The 22,618-nt window shown below is 38.6% G+C and overlaps 1 protein-coding gene across 1 annotated transcript in view; it reads right to left on the reverse strand.

Moving 5' to 3' along the window:
• Positions 1–14,410: 14,410 nt before the first annotated feature.
• The window catches only part of CLEC3B (C-type lectin domain family 3 member B), a 70,892-nt gene continuing 62,684 nt past the window's right edge, over positions 14,411–22,618 (reverse strand). The window contains exons 2-3 of the mRNA XM_053714463.1: positions 21,209–21,307; positions 14,411–15,811 (exon numbers count right to left, since the gene is read on the reverse strand). Of these exons, the coding sequence (XP_053570438.1) occupies positions 15,411–15,811; positions 21,209–21,307 (500 nt within the window). The 3' untranslated portion in view covers positions 14,411–15,410. The remainder of the gene's footprint in view (positions 15,812–21,208; positions 21,308–22,618) is intronic.

Below are 22,618 nucleotides of genomic sequence, written 5' to 3' on the forward strand. Positions count from 1 at the left end.
TGCAGCTTCCTGTTGGGAAGGGGAATATCCCACAAGTAATGGATGAATCCGTGGACTGGATACACCTTGCAAGAGAAAGAGGGAATTCAGCATTATGCCCCTTTAAAGCAAATTGTAAAAAAAAAAGGTAGTCACATTTAGGGTATCACAGAGAAAACACTATAAGAAGCATTATTGCATTAGGTAAACTAACAGGCAAGCCAGTTAGATTGACTGCAATGGATCACTCCTCCAAATGCATTAGTAATTTATCTGAGGGCAGGCCGCAAATATTAAAATTGCTTTTTGCATATTTTAATAATACCTTTTCTACCTTTTAAATGCATTCGTTTTGAGAATAAAAAATTCTGTGGATTTTCTTCAGTGAATTAGAGAGATATAGGGCTAGATTACTAGTGGCGCCCTATTTAGTGCTCCCGCTCAAGCGTAATCGCTAGGCATTTTCTTTTTGTCCGTGTGGGTAAGCACGCATATTAAGAATAGAAAGTAAACATTTTTGCACCGATCGAAACCCAACGCTCACTAACTAAAGGACTTTGGATATCGCAAGCACACTAACTTATTCTCTTCGTAGACTTCAATGGAGATCGCAGAAGAAAAAAACCTAACACTTATAACAGGAGTTCTTAATATTTCATATTCCAATGTTCTTCACTTGCAAGAAAATGTTATTTTTATTATTAAATATATATTCCTGAGGACCATGTCCGGGCAGCGATGCTAACAAGTCGCAACTTCAAGAGCTCCTGAGAAGAAAATGCTAAACTGTTGGCTATCATCTTAGAATTACAGCGATTTTAGACGAAGCTTATATTTTAAGTTTGCGTATGAGGTGACGATTTAAACTATACTTTTTTTGATGTGTATGTGATCCTTGGGCTTGGGACTGGACTACCGTAGATTGAAGCGGCGGACTCCTGACAAACTTCAGCAACCTACCCCCCAGTAACCCGAGTAAAGCAACCAGGTTGGCGCGGTTATAGTCATCTGAAGTATACCCCACTATCTGCTTGGATTAAAATATAGATATCTACATGTTTCCACTCTATGTATCTGCATATAGGAGACCAAGATAGCGACAACCACGTGGGAAGGGGATATCAAGCACATTCTAGATGAACATTTTTTGGGACTGAAACGCTTGTTAATGGATTCTTTTGGAAGAGCGTCCCCTGGTCCCTCATCGGAAACCCAAGAGCTGGAATTTGGTGAATGATGGATCCCTGTACACAGAGCCTCTCCTTGGGGACGATCTGGGATTCTCCCACAGTAAAAGGCACACAGTCATGGAAAATCATCCCCGCTAACCCTGCTGATGGCGTCTTGAAACACCAAATTAAGGATAGAACCCTAAACGACACACAGTTTATCCCCCTTGATCAAGATACAATGTTTTTTTAATGCCATATTTCCAACAACACCCCATTTGCAACTCTATTATCAATTGCCCAACAGCCTAAGATGTTATGGGGTGTCATTGCTGTCAGCCATTTTGCAGCATTCATGCACCTACATTCTCATCTTTTGAACCTGAGCATTGCTGTGGACACATTCAAGAACTTTCCCAATACAGTTAACATGGAAATGCTTCTTAACAGGCGGGCAATCGGTTAAGAATCCATTGACTCTTATTACTAGTACAGGGTACTCACAATATGGAAAGGCACTCCAGTGTGCCTATAGGAGCAGGCTGGTATTCGCAGCAAACCAGCTGGCTGGACCGGCAATCCAGGATAACCAAAGTGAGAGACTCTGAATCTGGGTCCAACGATGTAGAGACAGGAGCTAGGTGCAAACAAAGGCACACCACTGTGTGAATCTGTAGGAGTACACTGGTAAATTTACAATCTGTGCAGGGTACTCACATTCTGTGGCGGCACTCAATTGTGCCAAAGGAGGCAGGCTGGCTTTCTCAGCAAACCAGCTAGCTGTGTGGGGTATGAAGCAGGAGTCTCCGCAATACTCGGGTCTATACAGGTAGCTCAGAAATAATCAATCTTTGGTCCCGTTTATTTCTATACAGATGATGATTTCTATCATCATCTGTATAGAAATAAATGGGACCAAAGATTGATTATTTCTGAGCTACCTGTATAGACCCGAGTATTGCGGAGACTCCTGCTTCATACCCCACACAGCTAGCTGGTTTGCTGAGAAAGCCAGCCTGCCTCCTTTGGCACAATTGAGTGCCGCCACAGAATGTGAGTACCCTGCACAGATTGTAAATTTACCAGTGTACTCCTACAGATTCACACAGTGGTGTGCCTTTGTTTGCACCTAGCTCCTGTCTCTACATCGTTGGACCCAGATTCAGAGTCTCTCACTTTGGTTATCCTGGATTGCCGGTCCAGCCAGCTGGTTTGCTGCGAATACCAGCCTGCTCCTATAGGCACACTGGAGTGCCTTTCCATATTGTGAGTACCCTGTACTTGTTTTATATCTGACGTTGGCTGTTTCAGATTCACACATACGGCGCCTCTTTCCTTGTGTTTGATTCTAGATTTATTAACCTTTGGAGGGTGAAGATTGAGTGCTGCCTTCAGTTTCTGAGTAGACGGATTTCTTAACAACATTGGATCACCTAGGACTTTGATTCTGTCTTCCACTCAGGATTTAGGACTCTGGTATCTAGTAGTGTGCATACACACACTAACATTATTCTTTGTTATTTTTGTAACCTGTATATTGATGTTCTGAAACATTTATTTAGGGTCACGTGGGCCCACATATAGATTATTTATTAATCTTGATAGCGCCCCCTATTGGGTTTTTCCCTTTGTTTTTATATTGACTCTTATTACTAGACAGATGTTTTATTGGCAAACCATGTGTTATTTTGGCTCCTCGTTTGGTTTCCAAAATTACTTATCACTGAATCTAATGTTATCATTTATCTGGTACTAACTAGTTATTGTGCACATCTATTTTAATAACATCCGGAGTTACCCATGTAACTTTTAGCAGCTACAGACAAATTGTTGCTCTATCTCCTTTTAACAGTATATTTAGCTCCCCTGGGTTTGAAGTCTGGTTATTTTACTAGGGGGCTAAAATTGTCATACATGCAGCTTGAAGATAAATAACAGATTCCACTACGAATTACCTATTTACTAATATAATTGATTCACCTATATTTCTTTTTAATATTATATTTAGCTCTCCTGGGTTTGAATTCTGTTACATTGCTAGGGGGCTAAAATTGTCATACATGCAGTTTAAATATAAATAACAGGAGCATGGTGGCAGACATGTAAAGTGTGAGCTCCTGCTGTAGTTTCAAGAGAAAGTGGGATTATAATTCTCAAAAGCTTGCAGGTCTGTTATAGGACATTAAATACACTTTACAATAGCAGACAGCAACCAAAAATGTGATCAGAAAACTGCAGATAAAGGAATTCAAGCTGGAAAAAGATTTTACAAGCTGCAGGGAAACAAGAAAAAGGAGCTACTCAGAAATGGAGACAGAAAAATCATCTCAGCATCAACAATAACCTGATACATCTCCACTAGAAGTCTGGTAAGCCTATAAACAATAGACATGCTTAAGGATGATGAGAATATAACAGTTATAAAACTTTATATAGCCATGTGGGAATAAACTAAGATGGCCACCAGACAGGACTCCTAGCTAGCTGCTGAATATCACACAATGCCTAACAATCTATTTTAAACAGTGCAAAGGGAAATAAATACACAAATAAACCAGGTTGGTTTTAGCACTACATATAGTGATACTTAAGACTGAGGGAAATAAATATTAAGATAAAGCAAGTGTGGAGAAGTCAGTTCTTAATCTTAACACAGCAGAGAAATGAAACAGTGACAGTTTGCACTTCTCCCTCATAACTTTTCCCAAGCTACAATATAAGCTAAAGGCAACAGAGATTACAACTGGTCTATGTATAAACTTTTTTAAATAAAGGAGGGAAAAAAAAAAAAGCTGCAGCATTTAAATTTTAATGAAGATACAGTTTGAGATAACAGCTGCATTTGCCCTCATTAACTAAAGACTTTAAAGGCTGCTTTCTGCATTGTTTGAACTCTGATGACTCTGCATTAACATACAAAAGCAAAGGCAGCACAGTTACTCTAGCACTAGCAATATTCATTGCAACATGGCAACTAAAAGACAAAATAAATTAACTACACCATGTAAATCTGCTGCAGCAAATCTTTTCTTCAAATCATCTAAAAGTGATAAAATAAAGGAAATGGAACCTAACACACAAGATGAGGAGTTAGAACATGAATTGGAACCTCAGCAACATGATTGTGACATTCCTGCTACTAAAGGGGACTTAAGGCACCTAGTCTCCAAAAAAGATATCAATGCAAACTTTAATAAGATGTGGGAAAAAATGGATTCATTTCAAAACACAATAATAAGCAGTCTTGCAGAAATTAAACAAGATATATTGGAGCTTGGAACAAGAGTGGAAACACTAGAAGAAAAGGATGAATCCATAGAAGAAGATATCACTAACATTACACATCAACTGACAGATCAACAACAGGATATAGAAGATATTCTTGAAAAGATGGAAGACTTAGAAAATAGAAGCAGGAGGTGCAACATACGCCTAAAGGGTGTTCCAGAATCAATAACTGCAACAGAACTAAATGAGTATTTAAAACATCTATTTCAAGCCATCACAGGGACATCTGAAGACGGAAAATTTCAAATGGAAAGAGCTCATAGAGCTCTTAGAGCAAAACCAAAGGAGGGGGAACCTCCAAGAGATATAATATCTAAATTATCCCACTTTCAAGAAAAGGAGGAGATAATGGCGGCAGCTAGGAAGAATCCGACTTTTAAATTCAAAGGATCTGTAATACAATTCTACCAAGACTTATGTCTCAGAACTTTACAGAAACGCTCAGCACTACGTCCCCTAACACAATTGCTACGGAAGAATCAAATAGCGTATCGATGGGGATTCCCCTTCGCACTTCATATATTCCAGGATGGTAAAACAACCACAGTGAAAGTCAAAGAGGATATCTTAGAGGCCTGCCAACTTCTCAAATTAGAATGTCCAGAAATGCGGGAAAGTCAGCCAGACACCAGAAGAAGACCACGCGGACAACAACAAAGCATCTCTCAAACAGAGAAGTGGTCTAAAGTTCCAAAGAAGAAACAAAGACCCTGAATCATGGAGTAGACAGTGACCGAGGCTGGGATTTTTTTTTTCTTTGCCTTCTTTTGGTGCATCCTTAGAAGAGCGCTACTCCCTGATCTCTTGGACTATACCCTACATGTGTCCCTCATAATATTGGCAGAGGATACTGGATACAGATGAGTATATAAATGTCAATCTACAAAACTAACTTTGCTTGGGATATATTGATGGACATAAAGATGTAAAATTTATGTTATATATAATCATTGGTTACTTGTGATGGAGGATAAGCAGATTAAGTCCAACATTCACATAAGATCTGGGCAATATCTTTGCCGTATGCCACTACAACCCGCTCCTTAGACCATATATATAATTCCCACTTTCAATAAATTTAAGTTGTTAGTAACTCTATATATTAAGAAACTACTATCCCGACATTATGGTTAGAACTATGCAAATATGCTACAGGGAAAAACAATGTTATAAGATTCAAATGTTTATTGTTGTTTGTTTTTTGTTTATTTCAATTTATTTTATGTACCGTCGAGGAGGTGAGACGAAAGTTTCTCCATCAGGAAAAGTTATACAGGAGAGCAGAGGATTTCATAACATTGCAAGTGAAGATATTGGTCAGCTACAGGTAGAGAAGGGGAGGGGAACTGACTCATGACTCCCAAGATAAGAATAATCTCACATAATGTAAGGGGGTTAAATACGGATAATAAAAGAAAAACAGCAATTACACAGTATCACAACCTAAATGCTAATATTATATTCTTGCAAGAAACCCATTTTACAAATAATCAAATACCCAAATATTGGAGTAGATATTTCACGCAACAATACCACTCCACAACTGACAAAAAAAAGAGAGGAGTGTCAATACTTATACATGATGCACTTAACTTTATCAAAGAAGAAGTGCTGACAGATAAAGAGGGCAGGTATCTTATAGTGAGAGGACGTATGCTAGACACCTCGCTTACACTTTGCAATATATACGCACCCAATGAACAACAGCACAACTTTTTTCACCACTTATCACACCTACTGACACAATGGTCACAATCAAAAATCATATTAGCCGGAGACTTTAATATTAATCTGAAAACACACAAAGTAGATACGCCCCACAAACTCACTAATAAACAAACCAGACATAATTCCATCTCTAAAAATATTAAGAATATCTTAGAATCTCATAATGTGATAGATACCTGGGTAACGTTATATGGGCAGACGAATGACCATACTTACTACTCCCCAGCACACAAAATTTATACCAAATTAGATTATATATTTATTAGTCAGATTCTACTCCCCAGTTTACACAGCTCCACAATTCATGCATGTGTCTGGTCAGACCATTCTATTATCCAGATACAATTAGAGGGACTGGTCAATGTGGACAGACAAAGGTCATGGACTTATGATCCAAATTTATTGAAAAAACCTGAATTATATGACAAAATTATGCATAACTTGACAGAATACTGGAAGATAAACATAACCCCAGAAACCACCCCAACAATCACGTGGGCTGCTCACAAACCATTCATAAGAGGTTTATTGATAAAGGAAAAAGCTCTATACACAAAAAAAGTTAAGGCTCACATAGAGATACTCCAACAGGAAATAGAAACGCTTGAAATCCAACATAGAAGCACACTAACCTCAGATATTTTCAATAAACTTACACATAAGCGACAAACACTAGCTAAGATTTTAAATGAGAACTCCCTCAGAGCTATGCATAAGTTGAAGGCACATTACTTTATATATGCTAATAAGCCAGATAGATTTCTAGCTCACAAACTAAGGGAAAGGACGAAAAATCTAACTATACAACAACTACAAAAAGAAGACGGGACGCTAATATATCACCCTCAAGACATAACGGACTGCTTTGCACAATATTATGAATCTCTTTATGACGGGAAAAAAGTTCAACATACTACTCAGACAAAAACGCTTAGACACCATTTTCTGCAAAAGGCTAAACTCCCGAAACTTAATGCTACAGACATGGAAGCCTTAAACACAGAAATAACAATAAACGAAATTGCCCTAGCAATAAAAGATCTTAAAATAGGCAAGGCGGCGGGTCCTGACGGGTTCTCAGGTGAATATTATAAAGTATTTAAAAAATGTCTGGTCCCCCACTTGCACAAATTCTGCAATGACATCATGCAGGGTACCCGTATCCCACAGGACATATTGCAGGCCAAAATAGTGGTTATACCCAAACCAGGAAGGAATCCCAAAAAATACCAAAACTATAGGCCGATCTCATTGATTAACCAAGATTTAAAAATTTTTACAAAAATTTTAGCAAATAGACTCAAATTATATCTACCCTCATTGATACATCCCGACCAGGTAGGATTCATAAAAGAAAGGGAAGCCCCAGATAATGTGAGACGAACGGTGTCTCTGGTGGAGTACTTGGTGGGGACAAAAACGCCTTCTCTGCTCCTATCTCTGGACGCAGAGAAGGCGTTTGATAGGGTCGACTGGGAATATATGTTTGAGACACTAACATTCATGGGTTTCAAAGGACAATTCATGACGGCTATCAAAAACCTGTATTCAGACCCAACAGCAACTATCAGAGCAACGGGCCATCAGTCTAGGCCAATTAAAATATTAAATGGGACACGTCAGGGCTGCCCGCTATCTCCTCTATTATTTGCACTAAGCATAGAACCTTTAGCGGCCTACATCAGGGGAGCAAAAGACATTACCGGAGTAAAAATTAACAAAGAAGAATATAAACTCACCTTATTTGCGGATGACATTTTGCTTACATTGACGAAACCTTTAAGATCACTTCCTCATCTATATCAAGTCATTGATGAATTTTCAAAAATCTCAGGCTTCAAAATAAATTCAGATAAGTGTGAGGCTATACCACTGACACTACCACTACATACTCGTAAGTTGATAGAAGCGAATTTTGACTTTAAGTGGGCTAAAAAATATATCAAATACTTGGGAGTTAACATAACAAACACACTAGAGGGACTCTATAAGGCAAACTATACTGAGATCTTTAAGACCGTAAGAAGGGATTTGGGTAGATGGAGGAGGGGGTGTTTCTCCTGGTATGGCAGATTATCGATTATAAAGATGAATATTCTACCGAGAATATTATATCTCTTCAGAGCATTACCAATCAAAGTACCGCAAAGAGAGCTAGCAGATCTCCAGATGGACCTAATTAGGTTCCTACGAGGACCCAAAACAGCTAGAATAGCCTCCCAACTATTAAAACAACACAAACAGTTGGGGGGAGTGGGGGTGCCCAATTTGCTAGACTACTATCAGGCAGCTAGGTTATCACAAATTACGCTGATAAGCAAAAACTGTCGAGAAATAACTTGGACTAGACTAGAGGCAGACTTAGCTGGGGTGAATGATCCAGCCACGATTGTTTGGAATACCTCAAACACTACAAACAAAACACTATACAAACTCAAGGTGACAGAGGAGTCCAAGCATATGTGGAAATACCTCACATCTTCTCTAGGCCTCATACCCAAGGGTACTAAGATAATACCTCTGGGTGCTATACTTCCTGCAGAATTTCAAACACTAATATGTAAGTGGGAAAATAAGGGCCTCTACAGAGTTGCAGACTTTTTAGATAAAGGTAAAATGCTCACATACACCCAACTGAAAGATAAACTTCAGCCGGACACCTTACATTGGTTCCTATATCTTCAGATATCCACCACAATATACAAATACAGACAAAACAAACCATTAAACCCATACACTACAACAGAATGCATTATTGCAACCCCAGGTAGAAATAAAAAACTAATATCACAACTGTACTTGGCAATACAAGATGCAAAAAAAGGCTCCAAATTGCCGCTTCATGAGAATTGGGAAAGAGACTTAGGTGAAACATATGATGATGACAGATGGACACAAATACTTTCTAGGATTAGCAAGGGGCTGATATGCGCAGACCTTATCGAAAATTCTATTAAAACATCTTACAGGTGGTATCTTACACCCATAAGAACTGCACATTATACATTGCAGAAAAGTAGACTCTGTTACAGAGGCTGTGCAGAAATTGGAAATTATATGCATATGTGGTGGGAATGTGGGGAGATTAAACAAATTTGGAACAAACTTTCTAAATTGATAAGTATCCTATTAGATAAATCTATGACGCTAACGGCGGCGCAGGCCCTCTTGCATGTTTCAGATGAATCCTTAAACTTAGCTACCAATGTATTCATAAATATACTTTGTACAACCACAAGGATATGTATAGCCAAACACTGGAGAACAGGTTCACCAACGTGGTCAGAAGTGATTAACAGGTTAGATAATATATATGCTATGTCAGAATCTGCCTCTTGGTTGCAGGATACAACAACACATTTCCAAAAGATTTGGGTCCACTGGATCATGAACAGAGATAGAAGTGAGATAAGGGAAATTTAAGTCTTTCAAGAGTTATAACACGATAGGGGATCTCTCCTAAACTTATTACCACTAAGTCTTTTATGGGGAACTTATATACATCTTAGATACAATTTGATGGTTCTCTCTCTGCTCGACGGGAAAGGTTATACAGTTATGAGTTTATTGTTTTACAGTTTCAAAAGTTTATGTTTAATGTTTATAATTATTAAAATAAAAGGAAAACACATTAGAAAAGGGAGGGGAAGGAAGACTATAGATAATTTCGTTCCTACTTCAGGAAAATAAGCAGGACCTCATATATTTCCTATGCCTGAAGGCAACTTCAGTAGGTGGGAGCTTTTCCTAGGACTCTATGGACTTTCAGAGATTTCAGTAATGATGGAGATACATTGGGAAAGCCGGATGGATATACTAATTGCTGAAAGAAGTTGTTTCATCCTCCAACTCATTTTCATGTTGTTTGAGACAGATATATGGAATTATAAAACTTTATCGAACAGAATAAGAGGTCCTGAGACTGTAACAATGAATATAAATATGTTTATCTGAACTAGGGGCATGATGTATTAGATATGTCTCTTGTCTTCCTTTTTGACAATAAAGATTATTTCAACTAAATATAAATAACAGACTAACATAAGGAATTACCTACTTATAAATATAATTGGTTTACCTGTCATTTGGGTATAGGGTCCATTCCCAGGTGACAAAGTTTAAATATGCAAGATAATGGAAAAAAATTCTCTTTGTTATACTATTGATATAGCTACATTTTGGATCTAAGTCCCCACAGGCTTCACAGCAATCCTAGACTCAGTGTCTATCAAGATCATTCCCATACCGACTGCACCATCAACTGGTTGTTAACATTCCTGGCACTAAACCAGATCACCGCAAATCTTTACTCCATATTCAGTACTTTCAATTTGATGCTGATAGCTCTCAATACTTGTTAGTTCTCTTTTTATATTAGTGCCATAATGAGTCTAAGACCCTTTTGCTAATGGGCTCTATAATAATGTTTTTACTTCATTAACTCCCCCAACACCACCACCCCCCCATAAACTAATCCATAATACTCTGGATTTCCCAGATTATTCCCAGAGACACTTATTTTGCGGTATCCCTTGAAATTACCACTGTTATTACGATGGGGTCTGTTTAAGAAGCAGTGGATGCTGCCTCCGACCCACTCCGCTTTAGTTCCGGCTGAAGCGGAAGTTAAGAAGCAACGGTCCTAAGACCGCTGCTCCTTAACTCGTCCGCCACCTCTGAGGTGACGGACCGCAATCCGCCCGATTGAATACGATCGGGCTGATTTACACCCCCTGCTAGTGGCCGATTGGCCACGAATCTGCAGGGAGTGGTATTGCACCAGCAGTTCACAAGAACTGCTGGTGCAATGATAAATGCATTTATCGATGTGCAGCGGACATGATCCGCTATATCGGATCATGTCCGTCCGCACATTAATAAATGGATCCCGATTTCTCAAACATACTCTGTAAAGCTTTCACTTAATTTTACATTTTGTGCTCTGATCAATACATTTTCATTATATATTGGTGTTTCATAGTCTCCCTTGTTTTTACCAGAATGGGTTCTTAATTTCTGAGCCTTCTAGTTATTGGTTACATTTTATAATTATATAACTTGAACCTAAAGAGATCTTCATGAGGGGACGTACTCACTTTTGTTGCCAACGGTTTAGACATTAATTGCTGTGTGTTGAGTTATTTTGAGGGGACAGCAAATTTACAGTGTTACACAGGCTGTTCACTCACTACTTTACATTGTAGCAAAGTGTAATTTCTTCAGCATTGTCACATGGAAAGATATTATAAAATACTGTATATATATATATATATATATATATATATATATATATATATATATATATATATATATATATATATGTATATGTACCTATCTATTCCTAGGAATGTTAGCCCACCACTTATAATCTAGCCTATAGTTGTTTATGCGTCCTTTTAAAGTTAATATAATTATAAGTCTAAACACACATTCACCTAAATTACAAGTTTTGCTGTACGCTATACCGCTGAAAAATTTACCTTTGCACACGGAATGGCATTTCACCCGTATTACAAGTGGCGGCGGGACGGCTATACCGCTATCGTTTTAACCTGTATCGCAACTCTCCATTCCGCTCTCCAAAACTGGCTTTGGAGTGTGTAATTTTCAGGTCACCCATATAACAGGTTGCGCGATACTGCCACAATCCATTCCGCTATCAAAGACCAGTAGTTATGGATTTTGCCAAACAAAAATAGGATTTCAGTAGCTCTCATTCTATTAGCTGATTTGAAAATTTCAGCCAATAGGAATGCAAGGTACCCCAAAGATAAAACAGGTACCTTGCATTCAATCTTCAGTGTGCGGTGACGATCACATGAAGAGGATCCTCCACGCTGGATGGCTCCGTGGCCATCATTCCTGCTCCATGGCCCCCTTCCCTGCACGCTGCCTTCGCTCTGGATGAAGAAAGAAGATGTCCCTGCGCTGGATGAAGATGGAGCCGCCTGGAAGAAGACCTTCACTGCCGGACTTCAGGAATGGTAGTATCTATTTTGGGTTATTGTTAGTTTTTGCCCATATAAATGCCCTTTTAGGGGCAATGGGTAGCTTATGTATTTTTAGAGTTAGTTTTTTTATTGTGGGGGGGTTGGTTGGGTGAGGGAGTTTAACTGCTAAGGGGTAATTTTTTAATGTAAAAGAGCTGTTTAACTTAGGACAATGCCCTACAAAAGGCCCTTTTTAAGGGCTATTGGTAGTTTATTGTTAGATTTGGGGGTGCTGGGTGGCTTTTTTGTTTTTATAGGGGTATTAGATTAGGTTTAATTTTTATTATTTTGGATAATTTTGTTTATTAGTTTTTGTAATCTTATTTTTTATTTTTCTTAATTTTCTTTTTTTTGTAATATTAGATTATTATATTTTTCATAGGATTATTTTATTTTGTAATTTAGCTTTTTTTTTATTTTTAGTTTAATTTAAAGTTAGCGGTGTTAGGTTTAGGGGTTAATAGTCTAATTTAGTTTAGTGTGTCGTGATGTGGGGAGCCAGCGGTTTAGGGGTTAAAAGGTTTTTTTTAGTAGTTGCGATGTGGGGGGTTGGTGGTTTAGGGGTTAATGGTTTATTTTAGTAGTTGTGATGTAGGGGGTAGGCGGTTTAGGGGTTAATAGGTTTATTTTAGTAGTTGCGATGTGGGAGGGGTTGGCGGTTTAGGGGTTAATAACTTTTTAAGTGACGGCAATATTGGGGGGGCGGTGGATTAGGGGTATTTAGACTAGGGGTTTATGTTTAGGGTGTTAGGTTTTTACATAACTTTCTTGTCCTCATAGACATAAATGGGGATTGCATTATAGCGATCGCCATTCCGCAACCGCAGGTGTTAGTTTTTTTCTAACACATTTTCTCCATTGATGTCTATGGGGGAAAACGTGTACGAGCACATCAAGTCAGGACTTGGTTTTTGTGCAGTATAGAGCTTAATGCACCATAACGCAAAGCACAAGAAGGTTTTTCTGTAACTTGTAATGGCAGCGCTATGGAAAGTGCGGTACCGCTAAATTTTTAGCGTTACTTACGCACCGAGTTTAGCACATAACTTGTAATCTCTGTGATTGTCTTTAATATTAATAACATTGCAAACAGTAGCTCTACTAGTAACTGCAGGGCAAGTCAAAAGTCAGTTGAGTGTGAAGTCAGGATCCATACCTGTAAAATGCGTAATGTTAGATTAATATCATCAAAACCATTATGTACTAGACCAGAGGTTTTCAACCCTTTCCTCAGGCCTCCCTGAGCTGGAGCACAGGTGAAATAATCAGTTAATTAGTAAATATGGTTATTAACCCGCTCTCACCTAAGGTAATCCTGAAAATCTGGCCTATTAGGGAGGCCTGAAGACAGATTTGAAAACCTGTGTACTAGACTAATGGGTGTACCTATGACTGTCTACCCAACCCCCCCACCACCACCACCATTGTGGATGGTTTATGACTCATCCTGGTGGTTCCAGACATCCAACTCACCCTGCATAAATTTAAGACTAAAGATTCAAACCCTGTATTTCAAACCATAAATCTAATAAACTCAACGCTAGCTATGGAATTTCCAATATCATTAACACACCTAACCAAAGCATTTAATTCCTGATGCTTAAAGGGACATTGAACACTAAATAAATCCTAGATAGAATGAGGCATTCAAAGAAAAGATTAGTTTGAGAGTATCATGTATTATAGTACAGTCAGTACAGTACAGTCAGTACAGTGAAGCCCTTAATTTCTTTTTAGAACAAAAACTAATTTTAACTTGAGAAATGTTTATGTTAGTATGTAGTGATCTTTATTTGAAACAGGGACTCCAAAATTACAATACAAGATTTATATGTATGCTTTTGAATATAAGGCCCAGGGAATTTAAACAACTTTCATTCCCTCAGAATTCTTTATGCTGAGCCTACCTAGGTATGCACTTCAACAAAAGATATCAAGCAAATTAGAAAAGAGAATTAAATTGAAAAGTTGTTTAAAAGTATATGTTCTATATGAATCATGGAAGAAAATTTTCCCTTTAATTTTGATTTTTCTATCCTTGTAATTAAAGACCAGCCAACAGTGACCTATTTCAGATAGGTTGATCACCCAGAACATAGAATATGATAGTATTAAGTGATATTTAACTCAATTTGGGTAATTACAACCTTGTTATAATATTATCCTTATGTGACATACTCACTGGTGCACACTTTCAAAGCCATGAATAGAATCAGCTCTTTGTGTAAGCAGAAACAATATACGACAAATGTGTAATAAATATAAACATATAATGCAGACTTTATTGTTTGCAACATACATATTGTATTATAGCATTTGACATTCCTTCTTTCAACTAGCTAAAGGTTTTATACAATGTGTAAAAAAATATATATGCTCTACTGAAAGACAGTAGAAGTTTGGATTTAGCTTATAAACCATCACAGACTACTTTGAACAATGACTAAAAGCTTTATTTTTAGTAGAGTTACATAGATTTTGCTATGTGCTTACTGTTAAACCCAGATTCAGGGTTTGATTTAACCTATAGGGAACCTAGGCACATGTATAAGGTCCCATACAAATATATATTTTAATTTGAATTGCATTTTGGTCATTAGTTATCTCATTTGGGAACACAAATGCGCGAGCTTGCATTCAATATTCTTCCCCGAATAATGTATGTAATGACCATAACCTTGGTAAATAGGTTAACCACCCAAGGCCCCAAACATTAAAGGGAAATGGAACTCAAAAATGTTTTATTTCATGATTCAGATAGAACATACCATTTTAAACAACTTTCCAATTTACTTCTATTATCTAATTTGCTTCATTTTTTGGATCCTTTGTTGAAGGAGAAGTTATGCACTACTAGGAACTAGCTGAAAGCTAATGACAAGAGGAATACATGTCGAGGGACCAATAAGCAGCTTCTAAGCCTACCTAGGAATATTTTTCAACAAAGGATACCAAGAGAATAAAACAAATTAGATAATAGAAATAAATAAATTGAGTTATTCAAAATTGCATGTTCTATCTGAACCATGAAAGAAAAAAAACTGGGATTAATGTCCCTTTAACACAAAGTAATCCAGCAGTCCTCATGATGCAATCTATATATGTTTATATGTATATACAATGTCATAAGACAGGGTTTAGTGGTGTTTAGGTGATGAGGGAATGGAATATTTGGGTTGTTCTACCTTGCCAAGGGTCGCTGGAGTCTTAATCTGACCATGCTCATTAGCATTTTACACAAAGACCAAAAAAAGAGTTAAACAATTGTGAATTGACACACAAATGGCAATTCGGCTTTGCAGTTTTGGTCAAACCACTTGCCAATGGCTACAGCTGACAAAGAAGCACAGTTTTCCTGCTTCCCACCATCAGGCTGAGTGGTTATTTCTGTCTCCCAATGCTTAAATGAGACACCAGACCCAGTCATATCCACCCAAACTCCCTCAGTTGCCATGTCATTAATGCCAATCCAGATCTCTGAATTAGGACCAATAGTCTTCCTTGCATATTCGTATAAAAAGTCATTTTCATCTCCATTGGCTGGGGTGCTGAGTGTCCCTCCTTGTGCAATACATGTGTCACTGGCCTGATGGTAGTTCTTTGGTTCCGAAAAAGCCAGGAAGCACTTATCATTTATCTTTGAGCCCTTCAAACAAACTGCAATAAAAAAATATGAAGAAATAGTGATACAGTAAATATTTTTTTTCTAATGAATCCAAAGTAATTATTTTGTTCTTTTTTTCAAACATTTTTGGTTTCACGATTCCTTATAAAATGATAGGATAGAATTTGCCAGAAACTAATGTTATGTGTGTATGTCTCACTTGGACTCAGTGCTGCTCTTGTCACATGGCAGCCAGACACAGAGCTACAGTGTGTATTGAAAAGAATCACCCCCTTGAAAATAATCACATTTTGTTGCTTTGCAGCCTGAGGTAAAGACAGACACATATTTTGTTTATCCAGTTGTAATTACTCAGTGCAACTTATAACATCCAAGTGAAAGATACAACACCAACATGTCAGGCAAAAATAAGGACAATTCAAAAACAGAATCACTGAGTTGGAAAAAGGATCACCCCCTCCTAAAATTACTTGTAAACTCAATCAGGTGTAGCTAATCACCTTCTCAACGGCACACACAAAGCCATTTGACCTTCAACTGTGATCAGCTGTGGGCATATTGATTAGCTCAGCATGAAAAAAACTTTCCTGGTGCATCTCAGTCCTTGGTAGTGGAACTGAAGCAAACAATCAACTATGGGTGGCAAGGCACTGTCAAAAGATCTCCAGGATAATGTTGTGGACAGGCACAAGTCAGGAGATGATACAAGAAAATATCAAAGGCTTTATCAATGCCTAGACGTAGAGTGAAGTCTATTATTAAGAAGTGGAAGGTATTTGGTACAACACACACCCTCTCTGGATCAGGACGTCGGTCCAAACTGGATGAAAGAACTAGGAGGAAACTGGTCAGAGAGGCTACCAAGAGACCCACAGCAACTCTGAAGCAGTTGCAGGAATTAATGACAAAGAGTGGTCATTGTGTGCATGTGACAACAATATCACAAATTCTCCACAAATGTGGATTGTATTGGAGGGTTGCAAGAAAAAAGCCACTCCTCAAGAAAGACCACATGCAGTCAGGAATTAACTTTGCCATAACACAACTAAGAGAGTCTGAGGACACAGGTAAAAAGGTGGTATGGTCAGATGAGACTAAAATTGAATTATTTGGCCTCAACACCAAACAATATGTCTGGAGGAAATCCAATACAGCTCACCATACAAATAACACCATACCTACAGTAAAGCATTGAGGTGGTAATATCCTGTTATGGGGGTGTTTCTATGCAGCAGGCACTGGAGCACTTGTCAGGATAGAAGGAATAATAGATGGGGCAAAATACCATCACATTTTGGAGGAAAATCTGCTGCCCTCTGCCAGGAAGTTGTCAATGGGAAGAAGGTTTACATTCCAACATGAAAATGACCCAAAGCGTACAGCAAAAATTACCACACAGTGGTTAAAGGAGAAAAAGGTGAATGTCCTTGCATGGCCTAGTCAGAGCCAAGACTTAAACCCCATTGAATATCTGTGGCATGACTTGAAGAATGCAGTCCACAAACGGTCACCATCAAATGTAACGGAACTGGAGCAGTTCTGCAAAGAAGAGTTGGCAAATATTGCACAGTCTAGATGTGTAAAGTTAGTAGAGACATATCCCAACAGACTAATATCCCAACAGGCTGTAATTAAAGCAAAAGGTGGGGTGATCCTTTTTCCAACCCAGCGATTCTGTTTTTTGAATTGTCTTTATTTTTGCCTGACATGTTGGTGTTATATCTTTCACTTGGATGTTATAAGTTGCACAAAGTAATTACAACTGGATAAACAAAAACTGTCTGTCTTTATTTTAGGCTGCAAAGCAACAATATGTGATTATTTTCAAGGGGGTGATTATTTTCAATACCCACTGTATCCTACTAATCACTTTCCCTGTTAAGGCCCTGTACAGGATCTAATTTAGGGTCTGATGTGTGCAGAGAACCCAACCATTATGAATTTTGTTATATTGGAACCCTGCTCTGCTATCCATCCTCCAGCTTTCCCTGACTTACAAATGTTTAAGTTTCATGAAATTAAACCAATGATCTCCTAGCCATGTTCCCAGATCACCTTTCCAATGGCACACTGATTCTGCCCAGTCCACTTCTCCCAGATAACTTCCTGGAAATATTGTGGGCTATTACTAGGTGGTTGACTGAAGGGCGGCAGGTCCAGGGTTTTGTCTGATGTGGATATGTGGCTGACAGTGGGACTGTAGGGTCAAGGGTCTGATCTGTTGTGAACATGTAGCTAACAAAGGGTCTGCAGGGCCAGGGGTCTGAGATGATTTAGATATGTGGATAAAAGTGGGGCTGTAGGGCTTTAAGCCTGGTTTATCTGGGTACATGGTTGACAGAGGGGCTACAGTGCCAGTGATCTCACCTGAAGTGAGCATGATGTTTACAGAGAGGCTACAGGGTAAAGTGTATGATATGATGTGGGTAAGTGGCTGACAGAGGAGCTGCAAGGCCAGGAATCTTATCTAATGGGGCATGTGACTGACAGGGGTTGCAAGTTCAGGGGCACTTATTATTAATTATCAAATGAACATTACATTATATTAATGTTATTTAGATAATGAGTGCCATGCCTGGTCACTTTGTATTTTTCTGCACAATTGTCAAATACATTTAATGTATAAATAGGGATTGTGTAAACATTTTCCAGGGATCTGTATTTAAAGTGAATATTTGTGGAGAGTGATATCTGCAACAGAAAATTATTCATAAAACAGGTATTCATAAAACATATAACAATATATGATATTGGATTTATACTTGGAGTTCAGTTATTTTAAATTATATGTTTATGGTTTGATTGATATTTCTTAGTTGTTTATTTACAGATATGATTCAATGTATGGTGAGATTGTAACATTCACAAAAAGGAGAGATCTATAAATGAAAGGAACTTTAAATAATTTGATTATGTATGATATAAAAGTTAGTGACGGTTGGACAAAGTTCATATATAAGGCTTCTCTTATGTTTAATTTGTATTACCCATTAAACATGTTCCTGTATTATATACCAGGTTGTGTAAAAGACTATCCCTTCTGTTTTCATTATTAAGATAATAACTTATGTTTTTGGGTTCTCATACACCAAATATCTGAGTAATATTGTGGAGATATAGAGAAAGTGGGAAAAGAGAGACAGAAAGAGAAGAGGTAGAGAGAGAAATTGGAGTAGAGAGAGATAGTGGGTTAGAGAGACATATACCAGAGAAATGCAGGAGGGAGGGTAAGAGAAGAGAGTGAAAAGGTAAGACAAAAAAAAATAAGAAAAAGTGTGAGTAGGGAAGATAAAAGAGAGGCAAAAGGAAGAAAGTGGATATAGAATATAGACAGTGGCTATAGAATGAAAAGAGAGCGAAAGCATGGATACAGAAGGGAGACGGAGATAGACAGAAATGAGAGATATTGGGGAAAAGAACAGGGAGAGAGTGAAAGGGAGAGGAGAGAAGAGCAAGAGGACAATGAGAGAAGAGAATAGAAAGAGTGGGGAGAAAAAGAAGGGGAACGAGAGGGGGAGAAAGAGAGAGAAAAGAAAGAGAGCGAGAGAGAAAGAGTGATGAGTGAGAGAGAGTGAGAAGAAAAAAAAGGAGGTATAGATAAGTGAGGAAGGAGTGAGATGAGAGGTGGGGAGAGAAGAGTGAAAAAGAGAAGGAAAAGAGGGAGAAAGGTTAGAAGACAGAGACAGCAGCAGAGAAAGAGTATAGAGAGAGAAAAGTGGGAGAAAGAAAGGGGAGACAGAGGAGGGTGGAAAGAGGGGTGGGAGGGAGAGAGAGAAAATTTAAAAAGAAAGACAACAAAAAGAAGAGGAGAGTGGGGAAAGCATGCGAGGAGGGCAGAGAGGAGAGAGCTTAAACGGACAGTAAACACCAGAATTTTTGTTGTTTAAAAAGGTAGATAATCCCTTTATTACCCATTCCCCAATTTTGCATAACCAACACAGTTATAATTATATACTTTTTACCTCTGTGATTACCTTGCCCCCTTATTTAAGTTCTTTTGACAGACATTTATTTTTAGCCAATCAGTGCTTGCTCTTAGGAGCTTCACGTGCCGGAGCTCAATGTTATCTATATGAAATACATGAACTAACGCCCTCTAGTGGTGAAAAACTGTCAAAATGCTTTCCGTTTAGAGGCAGTCCTCAAGGTCTAAGAAAATAGCACATGAACCTCCTAGATTTAGCTTTCAACTAAGAATACCAAGAGACAAAGCAAAATTGGTAATAAAAGTAAATTGGAAAGTTGTTTTAAATTACATGCCCTATTTAAATCATGAAAGATTTTTTTGTGACTTTACTGTCCCTTTAAGATTAGGGTTTGCAGTAGTTTATCACCTCTGGTTTTGAAAATGTTAAAAAGCTGTGTTAAGCATTGAGCTGCAGGGAGGGAGCTTAGGAGGTACTAGATGTAGCCCTCTTGTCCCTGTTACATGCTAATTGATTCCTGTGTCCTTGTGCCTTCTGATTACAATGAGACTCCACTCTGTGGGCCGGAAGAACTACGATGGAAAGAAGGAGCATCCAATTGACAGCCAGAGAACTTGTGTCATGGGTGCTGGTGGACAAAGCTGCAACACTACCAAAAACTAACTGGCCCAGGATAAAAAAAAAAGATAACTGGGCATTAGGTGGCCGCATATTTGGCCTAACACTAGGGCTGCTTCTGCATATATCAGCAGTTATCTACTAAATTGCACACGATCCAATACAAAGTAAATATTTTAAAAACATTTAAAACTGTAATTTTCCTTGAAAAATGTGCACTGTTTTGGAAGCATGAAACATACTGTACTCCTCGAGAAACCTCATAAATATGTTCAGTTCATTTAGTTTAAAGGGCCAGTAAAGTCAAAAGTAAACTTTCTAATTTACTTATATTATCAAATAAACCTAGGTAGGCTGATAGGAGCTTAGGAGCGTGCACATGTCTACAGCAGTCTATGGGAGCAGTGTTTGTAGCTATATATAACATTGCTTTAAACAATGTTGCAAACACTGCTACAAGATGGCTAAAGAAAGACACGTGACCGCTCCTCAGTTCACCTAGGATGACTCTTTTTAACAAAGTATACAGAGAGAACTAAGCAAAATTGATCATTCAAGTAAATTGGAAATTTGTTAAACATTTTGTGCTCTATCCCTTTAATGAAACCAATTAGGGACAAATATAGATGAGCGCCTGCACTATTCAATCTCTGAGTAAAATGTTGTAGGGTAGGATGCTCTTCAACCTCTCTAGGGCAAGAGTGAAAAAAAAATCTTTGAGAGGTAAATTACAGGTAACACAGGAAAAATATATAATGAATGTACACTGCAAACGTGTTTTCACTATGTCTAAACATTTTATGGTAAATTAAAGTCCATTTAAGAGGCCATTTTCAGTGTATGTTAACTTATAAAAGAAAATGGGGCAATCTATTGCAAGCTTACGTATCTGCAGTGCCTGTTGTTCTTTCAGATGATTTAATTCTTGCCAGATGTTCTGAATTTCCTTCTTCATGTCTTCATACATTCTCATGCTGACCACATCTGTCAAATAAACCAAAGTGATTACATGTTGGTGATTCAAGACATAGATAACTAATTGTGATACTTTGGGCTAGATTTATCAACCCTGAGGCGTACAGCGGCGCGTATACGCGCCCCTGTACGCCTCAGCTCGCCTGTGGCGGGGCGCAATTACCCGCAGGTAATTAACATTGCACACAAGCGCAATTTTACGCTCGCGTGCAATCCCGCCCCCTGCCCGCGCACAGCCAATCACGCGCGGGCAGGAGCTGTCAATCTCCTCGGTCGTACTCGACCGAGGATATTGAATTTCGCCAGAATAGATGTGGCGAAGATGTTAGGGAAGCAGCGATCTGGTGACCGCTGCTTGATAAATCGCGGCGAGCAAGTTCTTGTGAGAACTTGATGCCGCAGGGGCTTGATAAATCTAGCCCTCAATAGCACAAAAGCATGAATGCCAGCACAACAGCAATCTGAGTCAAAGAGCTGCTCCTATAAAAATAATAATAATAAAAAAAATAGGCAAGCTATTGGTTTGTGTATGCTTTCCAACCATAAACAACGTTCCTTTAATCAAAAAAATATTGAGAGGGGGAACTTCCGGGTGGCAGCCATGATGGGCTGCATAATTCCATACTGCTCCTGCATTTTATCCATCTCTAATTGAACTAACTTTCTAAATAGCTCAATCACTGGATATACTAATAGATTCTCATCTCACTTAACAACCTGCATCTGTTGAGCCCAACATCGACGAGATATCTGCAGTTTTGAGCTCCTGGAGCACAGTGGAAGGTTGAGGCCTTTTTTTTACACCCCCCAGCGAGGCACACTTGGGCCTTGTCATTAGGAGGCACGCAGTGCCGATTACAAGACATTGCTGGAACTCTTGTGTATCATTCGTCTGCCAAAGGAACACCACTACATACATATCATGGAGATACCCTACTATTTATTAGGGGAGATATGCAACCTGATTGATGGTCACTATGCTGCTCTTGTGGATACACTAAATAGCCTAACATATGTTTGTAGCAGTAGCCCGGTCCCACAATTATTTCATCCTAAGCCTGCCGAGATGGAAGGAGGGGGGGGTGGCGTTTTGGGGCCCCGGCGCCTACCTCTCACCTCCGGTATCACTATGGAGGACGTGTTTGCAGGCCTGCAGAGCCGGTAAAGCACTTTGGGAACTACACGGAGATCCACACAGCTCTATCCACGACAGAGGAGACTACAATCATAAAGCATGACCCAACTCAGCCTTGGAACACTCTTAAAAGGGATTCACATGTGTTCTCCACTGATAGAATGGGACAATCAATTGCACCCTGG

The sequence above is a fragment of the Bombina bombina genome, chromosome 5 (assembly GCF_027579735.1).
Source record: "Bombina bombina isolate aBomBom1 chromosome 5, aBomBom1.pri, whole genome shotgun sequence".
NCBI classification, from domain to species: Eukaryota; Metazoa; Chordata; class Amphibia; order Anura; family Bombinatoridae; genus Bombina; species Bombina bombina.